We start from the raw sequence: 21,354 nt of genomic DNA on the forward strand, positions 1-21,354 counted from the left end.
AACCTCACCCAGTCTGGCCCACGCGGATACCAGACCCACAGCAATGCGGCTGACTCTCAACTGACCTCTGAAATGGCCCTCATGAATTCACTCAGTGCAACAGTCTGGCCCTACTGCAACACAGTCATCTCATGAAAGAAGAAAGAGAAAAAAAAAAGACCCCATCTTGGCATCTTGGCTCCAATCTGTTAACTCTGTGCAAGCTAGAGAATGATCACCTCAGACGCACTAACAGAGTCAGTAAGGGCTGGCCACATTATTGGGGGAAGCTTGCTGAAAGAGGCCCAACAATTAGACAGTTGAATTGAAAGCAGAGATAATAATTTACAAATGCAGGAGTGATATATTCAAATGAAGTGTCTCAGTATTCTAGGTGTTATCACAGCACTCTCACAGGCTGAAACCAGTTGGCTGTAAGGGGACAGGGCTTAGGCACGCTGTAAAGAATTATCACTCTACTCCTGGTAAGATCTCTTTCTATTTCAGTGTCAGGGTCTCATCAGGCAGAGTGGGAAACACAGGCTAGAAAGCAAGGGACGGTGCTGCATTCAGGGGATCTTGCAGACACCACCCATCATCACCACCAGCACTGAGACAGGGATGGTCCACGTGGGAGCTGGAATGTTGGAGAGGTGGGCACATCACTGAGGCCGCTGTGGGGTTCAGGTTGTTTCGCTTGATTTCTCTTTGGGATAGAAGGGTATTGTCGCTTGTTGTACAAGGAGTGATTGAGAATTCCAGGTCTGTAGTTGATGGAGTTTAGAAGGATTAGTGAGAGTGGATCAGAATACTGACAGGTCTGGAGACAGTGCACGTGGAGGTGTTTCCACAGATGAAAGAGACTCAGAATGTAGAGACAATTCTTTATAACTGAGATGAGGAATTTCTTCAGTCAGAGGATAGAACTCATGGCTACAGAGGGCTGTGGAGGCCAAGTCATTGAGTCTCTTTGAGACAGAGGCAGATAGGTTCTTGATTAGGAAGGAGACGAAGGGTTACAAAGCGAACGCAGGAGAATGGAATTGAGAAAGACAGCAGTCACGATTGAATGGTAGAGCAGAAGTAACTGGCCAAATGGCCTAATTCTGCTCCCATTGCTTATGATCCCAAATGACTCACTGGAGCCCAGCTATACTATCATGCATCTGGAATCTCATGGACAGCAAATTTTCCAAACAAAGGCGGCTTCGTGGTCACAGTCACATTACTGAGACTGGCTTCAAATGAATTTAAACTCTGCTAGCTTCCCTCCATGGGATTTGAAACTGGGGTCCGAGAGCATTCCGTACTCCGGATCCGGTGACATTCCCAACCACTGGGGTCCGAGAGCATTCCATATTGCTGATCCGGTGACATTCCCACCACCAGGGTCCGAAAGCATTCCGTATTGCTGATCCGGTGACATTCCCACCCACCAGGGTCCGCAGGCATTCCATACCCCGAGCCAGTGACATTCCCACCCATCGTGGTCCACAGGCATTCCATACTCCTGATCCGGTAACATTTCCTCTACACCACCACCTTTCTAGACCAAGGAAGACCTGGGAAGTGCTTGACTTCACCTGCCTGTTGCAGGTGAGCTGGAACTGCAACAGCAGATACTAGGTGCTCATGTTCTGCTCATCAGTGCAGATATGCCTCACTCAACAAAAACAAAGAGTAAACTTCAAAAAGGTGTCTGTCTTTCACTGCTCCCCATTCCAACCTACCCTGCCTCGAGTCCCTGCCTAAACACAGCACTGACACCTAAAACAGAAAGGCAAACAGGGTTTTCAGGTCTCGTTAAAGATCCAGGAGGAGATGATGTGAACTGTCTGTTCTACAGGCATCCTGGCTAGACTCGCATTCAACTGTTCGCTCTTGGAGAAATAAAGCCATGTGCAGCTTAAACATAGTCACATAACAAACAGTCTACCACTCAGTACTAGCCTGCCCATGGAATCCAAACTAAGCGTCAAGCAAGGTCACTTAGCTCCTGGCCCAAACATGGACAAGAGAGCTGAACTCCAGAGGTGAAGTGACAGCGACAGCCCTTGACATCAAGGCTACAGACAACTGAGCATGGCATCAAGGTGCCCCAGCAAAACTGGAATCAACGGGTACCGTGAGAAAACTGTCTGCTAATGGAGTCATACCTGACACATAGGAAGATGGTTGTAACTAGTGGACATCTGCTCCAGCACACCTCTGTGGAACGTGGAGTTGAACCCAGATCTCCTGGCTCAGAGATAGGAACACCGCCATTGCAACAACAGAATGAAACGGGGAGGGCTGTATATATTCTCCCAACTGACAAGCTCTGGGCAGGCGTGACTTGAGCCTAGATCTCCTGGTTCAGAGGCAGGGACATGACCACTGCATCATAAAAACCAAGCACCTTGAGCTGCTTTACCTTTCCTCCATCTGAAGGTCACAAGTAGGGACGTTCACTGATACTTCTCAATGTTCAACACAGGTTACACGGTGACTCAGTGGCTCGCACTGCAGCCTCACAGCACCAGGGACTCAGGTTTAATTCCACCCTCGGGTGACTGTCTGTGTGGAGTTTGCACATTCTCCCTGGGTTCGGGTCGGGTTTCCTCCGGTTTCTTCCCACAGCCCAAAGATGTGCAGGCTAGGTGGACTGGCCATGCTGAATTACCCATAGCATCCAGGGATGTGTGGGTTAGGTGGTTTATAGAGGGATGGGTCTGGGTGGGATATTCTAAGGGTCAATGTGGACCTGTTGTTAGGCTGAAGGGCCTGTTTCCACACTGCAGGAATTCTAATGACTATTTGCAACTCCTCAGATACAAAAAACAGTAAAAACCTGGACAGCATCCAGGTTTGGGTAGATAAGGGGCAGGTACCATACATACAAACATGCCAGACAGTGGCCATCTCCAAAAATATCCTTTGACATTCAATGCATTAGCATCACTGAATACTCCATTACCAACATCCTTAGGGTTAGCATTGACCGGAAACTCAACTAGACCAGTTGTATAAATACTGAGGCTGGAACCTTGCGATGAGGAGCTCACATCTGATCTCTCCAAAGCCCGTCCACTATCTATAATGTATAACATGATGGAATAGTCTTCCCCTCTCATCTGGATGAGTGAAGCTGAGCACCATCCAGGATAATACAGCTGGTCTGATGGCATCTCGGCCACCACCACCAACGCTCCCTGGCAGCGAGATGCACTGCAGAAATTCACCGAAGGTTCTCAGACAGCACCTTCGAAAGCCTCAACCACTTCCATCCAGACAGACAAAGGGCAGCAGTCATATGGAAATACCACCCCCTGCGAGTTCCCCTCCAAACCTCAAACCTGACTTGGAAATAGTCTCTCCATGTTGTTGGATCAAATATCCCAGAAAACCACAACCACACCCCACCCAACCATACTGCAGCGTCCCTGCAGCAAATTAGCAGCAGCAGTTCAAGAAGGTAACTCTCCATCACATTCCTGAGGAATGAGGAACAGGCAACAAATCATGGCTCAGCCAGCAACATGAACATCCCTGAACACACACAAAAAAAAAGCACCAGGGTAAGGGTTAGCTGATTTCAGCTATGTCTTCAGGAAATGGAAAGAGATTGGAGCAGTAAGGTTTGACATTAAACACAACCTCTACTCAGCTAGTCACATGAAAAGTGAGACAATTTGTCTGTGTTCCCTTAACAACTAGCCAGCAGTCACAAACATTTCAATCTGAGCGTGACTGTAGCGTGGCTTTTTCAATGCTGGAATAAAAAGAATGGATATTGATAGAGAGGAGTTTGGCTTCATGCATTAAATCAACTCAGCCAGAGAAAGTTATGCATTACTGCTACCTAGTGGGCAACAGGAGAACAGCATCACAGAAAGAATGATCAAAATGGCAAAGGAGATCCGCAACTCTGAACATTGATTTTCACTGGAGATTTTCTCAAGATTAAACCTTCGTGTCACTTCATTAAAACCACTCTTCAGTCCCTATGCTTGAAATGTTAAAACCTCTCATGCCTGACCTATACCCAAGTGAAGAAATATCAGTGGAAATTTAAGTTAAAATGTACTTCTGCAAATGCACTAGGTCATTTACTGTTTATCTTTGGACCGGAATGAAATATAAAAACTTATCCCTCTGGCTTTTCAGAACTGAAGCAAAGACAGTACGGTATAAATAGATTTGGCAGGTGAAGTGTGCTGCAAGCCTCAATGAGCTGTCTGTAAGAGGCAGCATCTGTGTTTGCATCGACTATTCCCCCAGTGAGAAAGATTCCTGAGCTCAGGCAGGCCACTGGGGACACTGGAAGTCAAGCGTTTTCCTTAAGAGGGGGAATAAATCAGGAGATTAATCAACATCCTGTGCAATGGGACACGGAAGTTTGAGAACAGGAGGAGGACTGGAGCAGGACGTGAAGGTGATTAAACACGCTGGGCGGGGGGGGGGCAGCTTTGGTCACTTCTGTGAACCGTGCAGCATCAATGCAGAACTGAGCCGCGGTAGAGTAACAGGTGGGTTAGGGATCACAGCACGGATCGAGAGACTAAAAGCTTATCAGCATACAATTCCGATTTGCCTGCTATAGGTAAGAGATTGCGAAACTTGAAAGGGTGCAAAAAAGATTTACAAGGATATTGCCAGGATTGGAAGGTTTGAGCTACAAGGAGGCTGAATAGTCTGGGGTTATTTTCCTTGGAGCGCCAGAGGCTGAGGGGTGACCTTATAGAGATTTAGAAAACCACGAGGGGCGTTATTAGGGTGAATAGCCAAGGTCTTTTCCTCAGGGTACAGGAGTCCAAAACTAGAGGGCACAGGTTTCAAGTGAGACAGGGAAAGATTTAAAAGGGGCTTAAGGGGCAACCTTTTTCATACAGATGGTGGTGAGTGTATGGAATGAGCTGCCAGAGGAAGTGGTGGAGGCTGGTACAATTACAACACTTAAAAGGCATCTGGATGGGTACATGAACAGAAAGGGTTTAGAGGGACACGGGCCTAATGAGACTAGATTAATTTAAGATATCTGGTCAACATGGATTAATTGATCTGCTTCTGTGCTGCATATCTCAATGATTCTAAATTAGGAGAAGTAGGCAAATTGGCCCTTCAAGCTTGCTCATTTAATTCAGTAAGATCATGTCTAATCTGTTACTGTTCTGAATTCCACATTCCCATCAAGCCCCAGTAACCCTCGATTCTTGGGGCCTTGAAAATATTCAATGACCTCACCTCCACCACCCTCTGAGGCAGTGTTCCAAAGTCTCTCAATGCTCAGGAATAAAATTTCTCCCCACGTCTTTCTTCAAAAGGGCAACCCCTAACTTTAAAAGTGACCCCTACTCCTGGATTCACCCACAAAAGTAAACATCCTTGTTACATCTAACCTCTCAAGTCCACCCAGGATTTTACACTTCAGTTAAGTTACCCCTCGCTTTTAAGTCAAGTCAAAACAAGCCCAGGCTATCCAAACTTTCCTCACAAGGCAACCCACATATTCCAGGTATTAATCTAGTAAAGATGCTCTGAACCACCTCCAATGTTTTTATAACTTTCCTTAAATGAAGGAGACCAAAACGATACAATATTCAAGAGATAATACAGTGTGGAGCTGGAGGAACACAGCAGACCAGGCAGCAGAGGAGCAGGAAAGCTGCGTCTGCTGCTGCCTGGTCAGTTGTGTTCCTCCAGCTCCACACAGTTATCTCTGACTCCAGCATTGACAGTTCTTACTGTCTACAATAGTCGAGATATGGCCTCATTAATGACCAGTCTAACTAAAACACAACATCCTTACTTTTGTGTTCAATTCCTCTCATAACAAAGGGTAGCATTCTTAATCACTTGCTGTAGTAGCTTACTAACTTTTGTGATTCATGCAACAGAGATCACTCTGCATCAGGGAGTTCCTAGAACAAAGGGGAGACAGTTTAAAAATTAAAGAATTGCCTGGAGAACATCGAAATGAGGAGAGAACTGTTTTCTCTCAGACCATTGCAAATCTGTAGAATTCACTTCCCCAGCAAGTGATAAAGAGAGAGCCAGCAAACATTTTTAAAAGGTGGAGACAGGCAGATATAAAAACACGAAGAACAGACAGTTTAGCAGCATCTGTGGACTGACAAAATAATGTTTTGAGCACAACTATTTTTCTTTTGAACCTAAGTTCCTGACTAACAAAGGACTCAAAGCTTTATTGGGGTAGGCAGGGAATCAGGTCTCTGATCTCAAGTGTCCGATAACCTTGACTTTCCCAAAAATCTCCCCCTACCATGTATGTTTTCTCATCAGCTGAGTATCCCTAGCCTCTGAGGCAGAGAAACATCATCCTTAAACTGCTTTACAGCCAACAATCACAGTAAAGCTCTCCCCCTGGACAGTAGTCTTTTCATTAGTAATCACAATCCAGCTAACGGTGGCTTGCCCATGTCTGTGGTGCTATATATGTATATATATACGGTACAGGGGAAGGTCTCACAGAGATAATTAGATTCCTTTATATTAAAAAAAATAAAGGCCAGAGAATGTTACTCCATGAATTAATTCCATCTCAGTAATTATTTAATTAGTTAGTGCAGCGAGTCTGAAGGGAATGAGAGTTTTTAAACAAAAATACATTGCAGTAAATTCACCCAAAGAAGTTCACCTCGCATCGTATTCAAGCTGCCAGCTCCCTCAGGCAACTAGGAACAAGCAATAAATGCTGGACCAGCCAGTGATGCCACGCTCCACAAAAGGATTTTAAAAATGTCCTTAGATGTCTCAGACAGATGTTAGCCAGCTGTATTGCTAACCCGGTCTGAGCTCATCTTGATGTGGAAGTCATGCAGCACAGAGCCAGACCCATTGGCCCATACAATCCATGCCAAACATAATCCCAAACTAAACTAGGTCCACCTGCCTGCTTCTGGACCAAACCTTTCCCGTGTTTTACTTACCTAAGTGTCTTTTAACCAATGTAACTACCTGCATTAACCACTCCCTCAGGAAGTTCATTCCACACGTGAACCACACTATGTAAAAAATTTATCCCTCACGTATTTTTTTTGGATCTCTCTCCTTTCACCTTTAGTGTGCCCACTAGTCTTGAAATCCCCCATTCTAGGGAAAACACAATTACCATTAACCCTATCTGCACCCCTCATGATTTTATGAACCTCTATAAGGTCATCTCTCAACCTCCTACACTCCAGTGAAAAAGGTCCTAGCCTTTCTTTATAACTCAAACTTTCCATTCCCAGCAACATCCAGGTAAATCTCTTCTGAACCCTTTCTAGCTTAAAATTGCTTTTCTATCACCGGACGACCACAACTGGACACAGCACTTCAGAAGAGGCCTCACCGATGGGTTAAACAGTATCTTGTGTGTTTTGAACGCTAGCTAACACATGACCAAAACCTGTAATTGGATAATTTGCATTTACAAAGCACATCTACTGTAGTAAACATCACAAATAAAACCTGATGTCGGCACTCAGGAGTACTGAAGTGGCTGGTTAAAAGCTTGGTCAAGGAGTTAGATTGTGAGGGGGGGAAGAGAGTGAGGGAGATTGAAAGGCAGAGGTTTAGGGAGGGAGTTGCAAGATTTTGGGACTAGTACAACCAAAAAGGGAGGGGGATTGAAGATCAGGAGCAGGCACAAGGCGATCGAGAGTTTCGAAAACAAGGATGAGAATTTTAAAGCCTAAATGTGTGACTGGAAAAGAAAAGATCCTCTTTAATATTTGAAAAAAACCAAAAGGAAGTGACTGCAATCTATGGTCAAAGAGTTTCAGATTTCAAGGTACTTGGACAGCAACAATGCAAGGCATGTTTCTCAAACTTCGATCTGCTGTAGCTTCACCATAAAGCTTCACACACGGTGTGGCCCCAGAGTGAAACCTGGGGCAAGGACTGGTCACAAAATGCCACTAGCTAACTACCATTTTGGTGATTGACTGAGAGTTTAGGTTTGTGCAATCTCACTGCTGTCGAATCCAAGTGTCTGCCCCACAGCCAGGAGCACTTGCTCAGAGCTTGCGAATCTGACTGCTGCTTGGTATGCAAGCCCACTGGGGGTCACGATGCACAGTGCAGTCAAGGACAGTGCCCTCACATAACTATACTGCAACAAAGAACTCCGTTAAATAGTGAATGGCTCCTTCGTAAGTCTACCAGCGCAGCATTCAGACAGTGACAGCACTGGAAGCCCCATTGTGTCATTTCTCACACTGTACCAACATCCAAGATTTGTTGCGATTTGTAGACTGTGCTTGAGAAACCCCCCCACACTGAGTGCCTCAGCTCCCCAATGAACAACAGTGATTGTTCAGCCAAGTTGCTGGTATGGAATTGTACCTCAGGTACCCAGCAATGACCCAGAGAAAGCAAAGGGAAAAAAAGGACATTGATTTCAAAAACATATATTTATAACTTGTTGTACAAACATGCAGTTGTATTTCTGACAGTGGGTTTGGGGGGAGTGCAAGAGGACGTTACAACTGCGACTTTAGCCCACGTCAAAATGTTTCATTAGCACTGAAGCTATTCTCTGAGCACATGGCTACCTAGGCTCATTTTCCTTAAATAAATTATTTGGAAAAATAAACTGTCAATAGCACTCCAATCAATTTTCACATAGAACTGGGATTTCTTTTCAATCTAAATAACAGGTTATATTTAACTAGCTCACAGTTTAATGAAGGAGCTGGGCCCAATGCTCTTTAACAGACTGATTTGTAATAAACATCGTAAGTCAGATTTTCCAATTTAAATAGATTGCAACGCTCGGGAATAATTTCTCATAGGATGCATTGACACTTCAGGGGCAATCCCTGGGATTTAGTGGGGCAGAGGGGGGAAGCGGTTTTGTTCATTTCCACTTGCACAAAACAGTTTGCGATCATCTCAAGAGCAGGCGTCTGTCATTGCAAAGGTGTCTCTTCCTGTGACTGGAGCTGCCTATTCTCCTGAGCTTGCTTTTGCTGCTCATCCTGCATCCCTTTCAGCAGGTCCTGCAGCTTCAGGTCCAACACCGGGTTCCGTGTCTTGGCATCCTGAGGATCATCACTCTCAAATTTTGAAATCTGAAAATCACAAATTATTTGGTGGGAGTGGTTAGAGAACAGTGGGTGCTGGCTCTGTTTTGATGAATCAAGTTGCTCGCAGTTAGCTCTCTCAAACAATGATCAAACCAATAACCCAGTCACCTGTTTTCAGTGATGATTGAGGGATCAACTTTGACCAAGACAACTGGGAGATCTATGCTGCTCATCCTCCAGCCATACCATAGGATTCTTTACAAGCACTTAAGGGACCATGCCGGGTCTCACTTTCGAGTTATATCCTGAAGACAGTACTAATGTGCGTATGCTGTCTCACCAGAGTATGTATATGGTGATTCACAGCAGCCAATTCTAACTGGGGAAAGACTAGGGCATGCCTACAAGAACAGTCTTTCGAGCCCTTCTGTACAGTGGTAGTCCCTCCTACCTCAGAGCTAGAGACCCAGGTCCAAGTCCCACTTGTCCAGATCACAGTAACATCTCTGAACAGGTTGACTAGAAATATCTGTAAGAACCAGACCTTGTATTGCATAGCTAAACAGCAAAGAGAGTCAGTCTTGGTCAAGCTGGCCATAAACAGGTCCAAGCATTGGGTAACAAAGTATGGGACTGGATGAACGCAGCAGGCCAAGCAGCATCTTAGGAGCACAAAAGCTGACGTTTCAGGTCTGGAAAGGTTTAGAACACATCCCAAGGATGCGTTCATCCAGCTCCACCCTATGTCATCTTGGATTCTCCAGCATCTGCAGTTCCCATTACTCCCAAGCACAGGGTAGTGGAGCTGGCCATGCAGCTTGATGGCCTGCCTCTCTTCTGGAGCTACACTCGCACCCAGGCGCCTCTACAGAAGAAGCAGGTGGTATTCACTGGTGCACTAGGCCTTCCACGACTGGTGGGCATTGCTGGCTTTTCCCACAACCAATCTCCCGTTTAAATTTTACAGAGTTCATTTGGGGAATTGAGTTTTGTTAAAGTGCCCGCTTGAGAGGCCTCCATTTGTACATTGGGTGCAGTTCAACTGCTCGAAAAGAACGAATTTCCGTGTGGAAGGGTGCTGCTCGGAGGAAGGGAAAGGAACTCTGTGCTTTTACTGCGCTGAGTAACATGAATGAACCAATGTGGAAGACAGGCCAGCTCTGCCAGATGGATGGTTCACCGATTAACTAACAACAGCTCTAATAAAGCAACATTCCTGCAGTCCTAGATCGTTGTGGGGTTCTGCATTACACCTCAAGGCTATGGAGTAAAGCTTGATTCCCAGACCTTCAGCAAAGTTGACTGGATAACATCAGTCTTTTCCAAACCAGCACATTTAAGCACTAACACTCAGGGTGTAAAATGAATTTGGGTCATACTCACTCCTGCTCTGCCTCTCCTTCGCAACATAACTCCATCAACTAGGAGTGCCTGGTTAGTGGCCTCAAACAACTTCTCTTCATCCACTTCACCTTGTGCCTCCAGCTCCTGGTACTTGTCCACAAACCTAGCAAAAGAAGGGTCAGACAATGAGAGAGCTCCCAACTGCAGAGACAGGAATCTCACACAAAAGGAAAACAAACCACATACACTTTTACAGCTGATCCCAGGTTCAGGCAGACTTCACCTAGGCCGGAAATGGTCTCTCAAAAAAGGTTTTCTGCCAAGTTTGAGACTCTAGTTGTGGGAAAAGGTTTGTTTGTAAATTAACAATGCTGATAAACAAGGGTTTCACAAGTGAAACAAAGCAGTCAGCTCACATCTTAGGTGGACCAAGAGATGGATGCAGTAACAAAGTTTGGTGCAGCACAGGAGGCAACCATTTGGCTCATCAGGTCTTTCAAAGAGCGATCCATAACCCCACTCGATTGCATTTTGCTCTTAACCCGCCATCATTTATGTTACAATACAATGTATATGTTCCTTCAAGGAGTGTAACTACACACCTTGTGGTGCTGATTTGCTGCCAAGGGGTGCAGGGTTCCCGAGTGGAGGGGGTCGCTACACTGAAGTCCTCCTCCTCTCCAGCAAGGGCCTGGGGTGGAGGGTTTTGCATGCTGCAGTTCCTTATAACTGCAGATTGCAGCGGGTAACAGACTCCCAGCCCATCTGTTTATTTTGCAGCGCTGCGGAGCCCTTGGACCATGTATATGTTAGCCGTGGGCATTTGCACTCCATTTTCACTTATTTGAGAGACGTTTTGCTGCATTTTTGGCTGCACCCCAGCCTCGCGCTCCTGAACTCTGGGCACCCGGTGAGGAGGGGCGTGGGCAGATGGGAGGACCTCCTTGTGGGCCTGGCCAGGCAGGCTACAAACAGGTCAAGGCAGTGGGCTGTGGGATGGGGCCGTCTCTGCCAACTGCTCGCCCCTCATCCGCAGTTACGTTCGAGCCCAGGCGTCACTGGAGAGGGAACATGCGGTATCCGTCAACGCCCTCGATGCCTTTGAAGAGGTGGGCACAGCAGGGGATTTGGTGTTTTATTCTGCCCTCTGACCCCACTTTGATTTAGATCCTTCCCCCTCTCCTTACAGCCGCCCTCTCAGTTTTTGATGCCAGCTTTACCCTAAACGGACTTTGCTTGTAAATATTCAATTGGCCCCACAGGTGTTTTTTCTGGTGGCGAAGAAAAGGGAAAAACATGTCATAAAGTCTATTCACAACAGTGTCTTTTTGTCTGGTTTCACTATACAAAAAGTACATAATCATGGGTGATTCGGAGGGAAAAAAAAGGACTTCAGTACAAGCTTTCAGGAAAAGGCTCTTGTACCCTGATAGGTCTGAGTTCTAACCCTAACCCTTTTTCTGATGAAGGGTCTAGGCCCAAAACGTCAGCTTTTGTGCTCCTAAGATGCTGCTTGGCCTGCTGTGTTCGTCCAGCTCCACACTTTGTTACCTTGGATTCTGCAGCATCTGCAGTTCCCAATATCTTGGAGCTCAAGTCTCACCTGCTCCAGAGGTGTCCAACAAAACAAAAAAGACGTAACTAAAATTACTCAAAATCATTACAACCTTGAAATAAAATGCGATGTAACAATCCTGAACCTGCTCAGCCTATGATCCGCATCGGTGAAAATCAGACATACACATTAGATCTCCCAGTTAACACTATCTGATTATATCTGCAAACGAGGAGGCCCCCCATTTTTGCTCATTTATCTTCGTCATATGTTTGGTGTGTTTACTTCAATTTATTTCAAACCACCTAATGGGAAAACCGTCGGAGCATCAAACTTGTCACTTTCTCGAGTTATTTACGTGGCTGCATTCAGTTAATTTGGTAACTAGTTTTATTTTTATAAGTTTCAAGGGGGACCAGAAGTAGCTTCAAATAGACTAACCTGGGACGGGGGGGGGGTTAGCTGGAGATGAGGGTTAGACATTAGACTACCTGCCTGTGTCAATCTCAGGCCACAGGAAAAGGGTCAGTGATTGGCGATTACACCCAGAGAAGCAAGCCCACCTGGCAAAGTCTCCAAACTGAGACTAGTGCAGTAATGCAGCCAATATGGACACTGTAAATCCACATTCCACAGCTAATCTGTGGTGCTTCATAAACAGTAGTCACCCCTTGGTTAATCTACAGATTTCATCCACATCCTGAGGCAGTGACCATTAACCAGAAATTGAAGTGAACCAGCCATAGCCACACTGTAGCTAGTGTAGGTTAGAGGCTGGGAATTCTGCAGCAAGCAACTTCCCTCCCAACTCCCCAAAGCCTGTCCACCATCGACAAGCCACAAGTCAGGAGTGTGATGGAGTACGCCCCACAACCGTCAAGAAGCTCGACACCATCCAGGACAAAGCAGCCCTCTTAACTGGCACCCAATCTGCCACATTCAGCATCCACTGTCTCCACCTCCGACACACAGAACCAGCAGTGGGTACCATGTACGGGATGCACTGTCGCAATGCACCAAGGCTCCGGAAGCAGCACTTCCCAAGTTAGCCAACCCTTGCAAGCACTCCTCCAAGTCACTCACCATCCCAACTTGGAAATACATCACCCTATTCCATCATGATGCTGGTCAAATATCTTTGAACTCTCATCCTAACAGCACAGTGCATACTCCTACACCACATGGACCGTGGCAAGCCGCCACCACCACCCTCTCAAGGGCAATCAGGGATACAGGCAATAAGCGTTCACATCCAATTAATGAATTACAATAACCAATTGCTGGATGGGGGCCAAGGGGGAAGGTGGGAGTACAAACAGAAATTGTCCTTACCTTTGGCAACTGGAAACAAAATTGGATTGTGTGAGGTCAAACGGTCTTGGGCCATTCCCATACACCTCATAGAATTTCCTGCAATTAAAAAATGCTGAATGAAGCAGATTCATGTATATCAAAGAGTAGGAACAGGGCATTCAGCCCCTCAAACCTAGTCCACCATTCAATAAGGCCATGGATGACCTGATGACATTGTGACACTTGCAGAAACCCAGACTTAAAACCAGCAAGTTTCATTTCTATAACGTCACTCAATTTCACCCTGTCTTGGCAGCCCTCACATATGCTCTTGCTATTTCTGGTTCTGACGTCTGTAGTGTATTCCTGGCTGATCTTGCACACATTCCATCTTCCATAAACTTGAAAGTCATTCAAAAATCTGCTACTTTTGTCTTAACTCACAGCAAATCCCTGTCACCTTTTACCCTGTGGTCATTGAGCCACATTGGATCCCAGTCAAGCAGCATCTTAATTTTTAATAATGAGTGGAGGATTCTCATATTTTCAAATTCCTCCCTGGACTTTCATCTCCCCATTTCTATCATCTTCTCCAGCCCAAAGAACTATCTCCAGGATTTGTGCACACCTCTAACTCTGGCCTTTTCTGACCTCCCGATTTTAATAGTCCTACCCAATGATGACAATAGTTTCAGCTTGTGTCTGGGCTGGCAACTTTGGAATTCCCTCCCTACACCTCTCTGCCAATTTCTTATAGCCTCTCTCCCAGAGCATGCTTTTGGTCATCTCACTGGTATTCTCATGCAGCTCGGTGCCACGTTTTGTTTTAGAGTGTTTCTGTACAGTGCTTTGAAGTGTTTTATTAACGAAAAAGGTGCAATATAAATACAAGTTGTTTTTGCAGTGCTTGGCTCCAACCAAATTCCCGTTTTCAGAGGGACTTTGGGCAGAGAGGTGCTAGTTTCAGCCATTACTGTAGTTTTGAACCCGCTCCCCCCCCCCCCGCCCCCCCCACTGCAAATCACCCTGCATTCCAGCCTCAAGGACAGGGAAACATTGAAGACTACCTTTTCTGAGAGGAGCTGGGGCAGAAAGGAACGCAGATCTGAACCTGTACACAGGCACTGCATGATCTTAACCCATCTGTAGGAGAACGTTTTAATGAAAGTGTAGAATCATAGGAGTCTGAAGCTGAGGGAGGTGGTTCAGCCCACTGCGTCCATGCTGAGACCAACAAGTAGCAAATTTTGCTACTCCTTCCACCGTAGTCTATAACCTTTTATATTGCAGCACTTTGCATTTATAGCCAAGAATTTCTTAAATGTGGTAAGAGTTTTCACCTCGAGCACACTTGCAGACAGTAGGTCTGAAAATAGAACCTCCACTTTTCTTTGGGTCAAGACACTTCCCCACAAACCACTTCCCTCTTGTTATAAATCTAAGCTCCCTGTAATGGACTCCTCAACCCAGGTGAACTGGCACTATTTAGACACCTTGGAGATAGCAAGAACTACAGATGCTGGAGTCAGAGACAACACTGTGGAGCTGGATGGAACACAGCAGACCAGGCGGCATCAGAGGAGAAGAAAGTTGATGTTTCAGGTCAGCACCCTTCTTCCAAACCTTCTGAAGATGATGTTTCGGGTCGGGAATCTTCTTCAGAAGGTTCAGGAGAAGGGCCCTGGCCCGAAACGTCAACTTTCCTCCTCCTCTGATGCTGTCTGACCTGCTGTGTTCCTCCAGCTCCACACTGTTGTCTGTATTTAGACACCTCAATTTCTTTACACATCAGTTAGTTTTCCTTTCAGTTTCCTCTGTTGCAAAGATCCTACCTAGCCTTGCCATTTTTACTTCGAGACAAAATTCTTGAGATTAGTCAGCGATTAAAGAACACTTTCGGACTTCCACGGGAATCAGAATGATTAACACTATTGAACATAATGGGTTGATGAGAGCATAGCAAAACTTTATTAAATCAGATCCAGCTGTACAACGTGATTAGAGATTTTCCTTTCCTCTGTTTGCACTCGTGAACTAAGCTGGCCTTATCTTTGTCTGTAACCCTCTCAGATGTTAGTCGCTTACTCCCTGAAGGAAACATTAAATAATGTACCTCTTACAGGGAGGACCACTGCTCCCATATCTGGGGTCAGCAGCTGCTGGTAATGGAAGCGCCATGGCCAATAGTGCTTGCAAATAACATTGAGCTATGTGCTGGCGATGATGAACATATGGAGTATCTGGGAGAAAAGGCCAGGAAGGCAGAACGCCAAGACCCTCAACATAGGCTCTTAGTTTGAGCCTACCATTGGAGATCAGAGAGGAGGTGTAAATATTATTAAAAGACGATCTGGCGGGAGGGAGGAGATTCAAGCATCTGGGATCAGTTGAGGGAGAGATAAGATTTTGGGGTCAGAAATGTAAGCAATGTAGTAGTTCTGGTTGGAATAAATGGAAGCAGCTAGGACCAAAGGGCATAGCCTCAGAATAAGAGTGGAAATTTCACATTGACACGAGGAGGAGTTTTTTTCTCACAGAGGATTGAGAGTCATAGAGCTGTACAGCGCGGAAACGGACCCTCAGTCCAACTCGTCCATGCTGGCCAGACATCCCAAACTAATCTGGTCCCATCTGCCAGCATTTGGCCCATGTCCCTCTAAACCCTTTCTATTCATACACCCATCCAGATGCCTTTTAAGTGTTGTAACTGTACCAGCCTCCACCACTTCCTCTGGCAGCTCATTCCATGCATGCACCACCCTCTGAAAATGTTACTCCTCAGCTCCCTTTTAAATCTTTCACCTCTCACCTTAAACCTATGCCCCTCTAGTTTTGGACTGCACTACCCTAGGGAAAAGACCCTGGCTATTCACCCTATCCATGTCCCTCATGACCTCAGCATCTGAAGCTCCTGGGAAAATAGAAACAGGCCTGTTCAGTCTCCCCTTATAGTCCAAATCCAGCAACATCCTTGTAAATATTTTCTGAACCCTTTCAAGTTTCACATCTTTCCTACAGCATGGAGACCAGAACTGAATACAGTATTTCAAAAGTGGCCTCACCAACGTCCTATATAGCCCCAACATGACTTCCCGACTCCTATACCCCATGCACTGACTCTTTGGGAGGGGGGCCTTGCGTATATTTCAGGCTGAGATAGGCGGATCAGTCGGGGAATTAAGGGTTATGGGTAAAGAACGGGAGAACAGACATATACGGGGCTGAAAGGCCTACTCCTAATTCTGTCATTTGTGGTCTCAGTGCAATAGGGGTGGTACGTAAAACCATAATGTTATACTGTTTGCACAACAGAGGGAGTTTGGGAGCACTGAAGTTGGCAGGTAGAGATTAAATGTTGTAACAGAGATAATGGGAACTGCAGATGCTGGACAATCCGAGACAAAGTGTGAAGCTGGATGAACACAGCAGGCCAAGCAGCATCTCAGGAGCAGGAGGGGGGGGAGAAGAGGGTTCTGAAATAAATGGCAGGGGGGGGAGGAAAAAAAAACGAAGATGGACAGAGGAGAAGATAGGTGGAGAGGAGACAGATAAGTTAGACAGAGAAACTGAAGGGGAGGAGGAAGACCAGGAATAGTTGGAAGGATGTGCTGGCGAGAACATAAATCTAGCAGGATTGGAACAGAAATGGGTAACTGATAGTGGGACATGAGGAAGGGCAATCAACCAGCAACCCCAAGTGAAATGAGAGAAATGCAGCTCCTCTCAGCACCATCTACTTTTGCCTTTTTTGCAGAGAACCAATGGATTATGTCATAGATTCAGGTATCAGCCCCAAATGCCAAGTTAGTGAATTTGGTTTCAATCTGTCAGTCCACGTAGGTGTTGAGGGGTCAGTTCCAGCAAGAACTCCTATTATCATCACCCCTTTGATCACTCCAATCTTCTACCCTATCACATACATTGCTTTCTGTACTGTTCTCTACCTCCCAAGCTTTTCCCTGCCTTGTTACTTAATTAAAACTTATTTACAGCTCTAGTTTTTTCTGGTTCTAACAACAGACCGAGGAACCAAAACATTTACGACTTTTTTTTTCTTCAGAACTGGATCCTGACCTGCTCAGTGCTTCCAGCATCTTCTGTTTTATTTTTGACATTCTGCAGAACAAAATGCAAGCAGAACTTACGCTCGGATCACGTCCTCCTGGTAGAAAATCTCCTGGACCGGGTCCTGCACTTTACCGAATCTCTCCTTCGGTTTCTCATAGACTGGCTCACGAGTTGGAGGGAAAGCAGCGTAAACATCATACCAGCACGGTTTCTCCGACTCCTTCAGGACACCAGAGCGCAACAAATCCCGCACCCTACAGTTTAAAGCAAAGGCAAAGAGCTGGTGGATTTCTTCACTTGTGAGGGGGGTGTGAGGTGGGGGTGTGAGGTGGGGGTGTGAGGTGGGGGTGGAGGCTGGTGTGTCGGGGGTGGGAGTCAGGAGGTGAGAGAGAGGGGTGGGGCTTTGTGAGGGGAGACGGGGTGAGTGTGTGAGAGAGGGGGTGTGGTGGGGGGAGTGAGAGAAGTGGGGTGAAGGGGGGTGTGTGTGAGAGAGGGGGTGTGGTGGGGGGAGTGGAGGGGAGTGAGAGGAGTGGGGTGAAGGGGGGGGGAGTGAGAGTGGGGGATGGGGTTGGGGGAGGAGGGGCGAGAGTGGGAGCATTGTGAGTGAGTGTGGCAGGGAGAGGGCAGGGGGGAGAGGGCAGGGGGGAGAGGGCAGGGGGGAGAGGGCAGGGGGGAGAGGGCAGGGGGGAGTGGGCAGGGGGGAGTGGGCAGGGGGGAGTGGGCAGGGGGGAGTGGGGGGGGGGAGTGAGTGGGGGGGGGGAGTGAGTGGGGGGGGGGAGTGAGTGGGGGGGGAGTGAGTGGGGGGGGGGGAGTGAGTGGGGGGGGGGGGGAGTGAGTGGGGGGGGGGAGTGAGTGGGGGGGGGGGGAGTGAGTGGGGGGGGGGGAGTGAGTGGGGGGGGGAGTGAGTGGGGGGGGGAGTGAGTGGGGGGGGGAGTGAGTGGGGGGGGGAGTGAGTGGGGGGGGAGTGAGTGGGGGGGGGAGTGAGTGGGGGGGGAGTGAGTGGGGGGGGAGTGAGTGGGGGGGGAGTGAGGGGGGGGGGAGTGAGTGGGGGGGGGGAGTGAGTGGGGGGGGGAGAGTGAGTGGGGGGGAGAGTGAGTGGGGGGGAGAGTGAGTGGGGGGGGGAGTGGGGGGGGGGAGTGGGGGGGGGAGTGGGGGGGGGGAGTGGGGGGGGGGGAGTGGGGGGGGGGGGAGTGGGGGGGGGGGGAGTGAGTGGGGGGGGAGTGAGTGGGGGGGGAGTGAGTGGGGGGGGGAGTGAGTGGGGGGGGAGAGTGAGTGGGGGGGAGAGTGAGGGGGGGGGGGAGTGGGGGGGGGGAGTGGGGGGGGGGGAGTGAGTGGGGGGGGAGTGAGTGGGGGGGGAGTGAGTGGGGGGGGGGGAGTGAGTGGGGGGGGGAGTGAGTGGGGGGGGGAGTGAGTGGGGGGGGGAGTGAGTGGGGGGGGGGAGTGAGTGGGGGGGAGTGAGTGGGGGGGGGGGAGTGAGTGGGGGGGGGGGAGTGAGTGGGGGGGGGGAGTGAGTGGGGGGGGGGAGTGAGTGGGGGGGGGGAGTGAGTGGGGGGGGGGAGTGAGTGGGGGGGGAGTGAGTGGGGGGGGGGGGGAGTGGGGGGGGGGAGAGTGTGGGGGGGGGAGAGTGGGGGGGGGAGAGGAGTGGGGGGGGGAGAGGAGTGGGGGGGGGAGAGGAGTGGGGGGGGAGAGTGGGGGGGGGAGAGTGGGGGGGGGAGAGTGGGGGGGGGAGAGTGGGGGGGGGAGTGGGGGAGGGGGGGGAGTGGGGGGGGGGAGGGGGGGGAAGTGGGGGGGGGAGGGGGGGGAAGTGGGGGGGGGGAGGGGGGGGAAGTGGGGGGGGGAGGGGGGGAAGTGGGGGGGAAGAAAGTGGAGGGGGGGGAAGTGGAGGGGGGGGGAAGTGGAGGGGGGGGAAGTGGAGGGGGGGGAAGTGGAGGGGGGGGAAGTGGAGGGGGGGGGAAGTGGAGGGGGGGGGAAGTGGAGGGGGGGGGAAGTGGGGGGGGGGAAGTGGGGGGGGGGAGTGGGGGGGGGGGAGAAGTGGGGGGGGGAAGGGGTTGACACTACCTTGGAGCCGTCGGTTTGTAACGACGCTCACCCCCTCACCTGGTGAAGGCGGAGCCGAATTTCTCCAGCCGGCTGCCCGCCATCAGACACTCTCACACCGACCCGGCGGGGGTATATATGAGAGAGATTGAGGCCGCTCAGCCCCTCCCTGAGCGGCCCGCACCGCCTCCTGAACCCCGCACTCGGAAACAATCACCGAGTCCTCCAGGCCCGCTAATCGAGCCCGAGCCAGGAGCGATTCATCCACCGCGCGCACATCGATCGGGGCTAGCCCCGCCCCCCCCCCCACTGACTGCACCAGGGCCTCCCCCAAGGTACAGTGTTTTATATAGCTATACTGCATCTTATTATACTGTATATGGGGTGTTATATGTGTGAATAGAGAGTATAAGTATGTATTTAATATGTGTGTGTGATGTAAATTCCTGTCTGTTATACATAATATGGAAGTGCTGGAGAAACTCAGCAGGTCTGGCAGCATCTGAGTAGAGAGACTCTACAGCTGACATCTCAGGGCCTGGGTGGGGGGTAGAATCCAATACCCAGAGCTGTCTGTGTACAGGTCAGGGTTGGCCTCAAGGGGCACGATCTGCCAGGCAGCCAGTAATTTCAGCCCCTGACCTACTCGCTTTCCAGTCTCAGGATGCAATTCTTCTTTCAGTTCCCTTCACAGCACATGGGCATCAATGTTCGTTTGCTTCTTTGCCCGTGGCTACTCGTCCACATGGGCCGGACGCCAGAGGTGAGCGTGACCTCCCCTTGATCTCATTTGTTATTGTCACGTGTGCTGAGATACAGTGAAAAGTCTTGTTCAGTGTGCTATAAAGGCAAATCATAACTTACATAACTACTTCAGGGTACTTGACATCAAGGCTACATTTACCCAAATGTGGCACCAAGGTACCGTAGCAAAACTAGACTCAACAGCAATCAGGGAAAAACTTTGTACTGACTGGAGTCAGCCCTAGCACAAAGAAGATGATTATAGTTGGGAGAAATCAGTCATTCCAGCTCCAGGACGTCACTGCAGGAGTTCCTTGGGATAGACATTTTCTAATCAACCTACACACCACTGAAGCAGATGGAACTTAAACCCAGGCCTCCTGGTCTAGAGGTAGGGCAGTACTGCTGCAACACAGAGATAGTAGGAACTGCTGATGCTGGAGTCTGAGACAACAAGGTGTACAGCTGGATGAACACAGCAGGCCAGGCAGCATCAGAGGAGCAGGAAGGCTGACGTTTCGGGTCTGGACCCATCTTCAGAAATGGGGAGGGGAAGGTGACTAAAATAAACAGAGGGGAATGCGATGATGGAAGGTGGATAGAGGAGCAGATAGGTGGAAAGAAGACCGACAGGTCAAGGATGCAGAGATGGAGCCAGTACACGTCAGTGTGGGTAGGGAGTTGGGATGGGGGTTGGTCAGTGAGGGGGTTTGGGGTGGTTAGGTGGGAGGGAAGATGGATAGGTCAAGGAGGCAGGGATGAGGCTGGTAGGTAGAGACGTGGTTAGGGGTTGAGGTGGGAGAAAAGACGGGCAGGTCAGGGAGGTGGAGATGGAGCCAGTTCAAGTCAGAGTGGGTAGGGAGTTGGGATGGGGTTTGGTCTGTGAGGTGGGAGTGGCTGGTAGGTGAGAGGGAAGACGGACAGGTCGAGGTGGGGATGAAGCAAGTAGGTAGGAATTGTGGATGGAGGGGTGTTGGTTAGTGAGGAGGGAGGAGCGGATAGGTGGGAGGGAAGACGGACAGATCAAGGAGGCAGGGACGAGAGGGGCTGGTCTTGGGTTGAGCTCGGGAGTGGAGAGATTTTGAAGCTCATAAAGTCCACATCGAGACCATTGGGCTGCAGGGTTTTCAGGCAAAACGTGAGGTGCTGTTCCTCAAGTCTTCGGGTGGCAACGTTGTGGCACTGGAGGAGGCTCAGGATGGACATGTCATTCAAGGATTGGGATGGGGAGTTGAAGTGGTTCGTGACTGGGAGGTGCAGTCGTTTGTCACGAACTGAGCGTAAGTGTTCCACAGAGCGGTCTCCAAGTTTCCATTTGGTTTC

At 48.9% G+C, this 21,354-nt stretch overlaps 1 protein-coding gene across 1 annotated transcript; it reads right to left on the minus strand.

Annotated features, from left to right (window-relative positions):
* Window positions 1-8,356: 8,356 nt before the first annotated feature.
* Window positions 8,357-19,525, minus strand: mrps23 (mitochondrial ribosomal protein S23). Its single transcript, XM_048557629.1, has 5 exons — window positions 19,348-19,525; window positions 17,328-17,504; window positions 13,222-13,299; window positions 10,374-10,497; window positions 8,357-9,035 (listed from the first exon to the last, which is right to left on the minus strand). Exons 1-5 carry the CDS (start codon window positions 19,389-19,391, stop codon window positions 8,874-8,876), a joined length of 585 nt encoding a protein of 194 aa, XP_048413586.1. The 5' UTR covers window positions 19,392-19,525; the 3' UTR covers window positions 8,357-8,873.
* Between the last annotated feature and the right edge of the window lie 1,829 nt (window positions 19,526-21,354).

The sequence above is a fragment of the Stegostoma tigrinum genome, chromosome 27, assembly GCF_030684315.1.
Source record: "Stegostoma tigrinum isolate sSteTig4 chromosome 27, sSteTig4.hap1, whole genome shotgun sequence".
NCBI lineage: Eukaryota > Metazoa > Chordata > Chondrichthyes > Orectolobiformes > Stegostomatidae > Stegostoma > Stegostoma tigrinum.

Coding starts and splice junctions, on each gene's coding strand:
- mrps23 (XM_048557629.1), bottom strand. CDS start 19,391: ATGGCGGGCAGCCGGCTGGAGAAATTCGGCTCCGCCTTCACCAG. Junction 17,505..19,347: donor TTCGGCTCCGCCTTCACCAG/GTGAGGGGGTGA, acceptor TTTAAACTGTAG/GGTGCGGGATTTGTTGCGCT. Junction 10,498..13,221: donor TTTGTTTCCAGTTGCCAAAG/GTAAGGACAATT, acceptor TTCTTTTGCTAG/GTTTGTGGACAAGTACCAGG.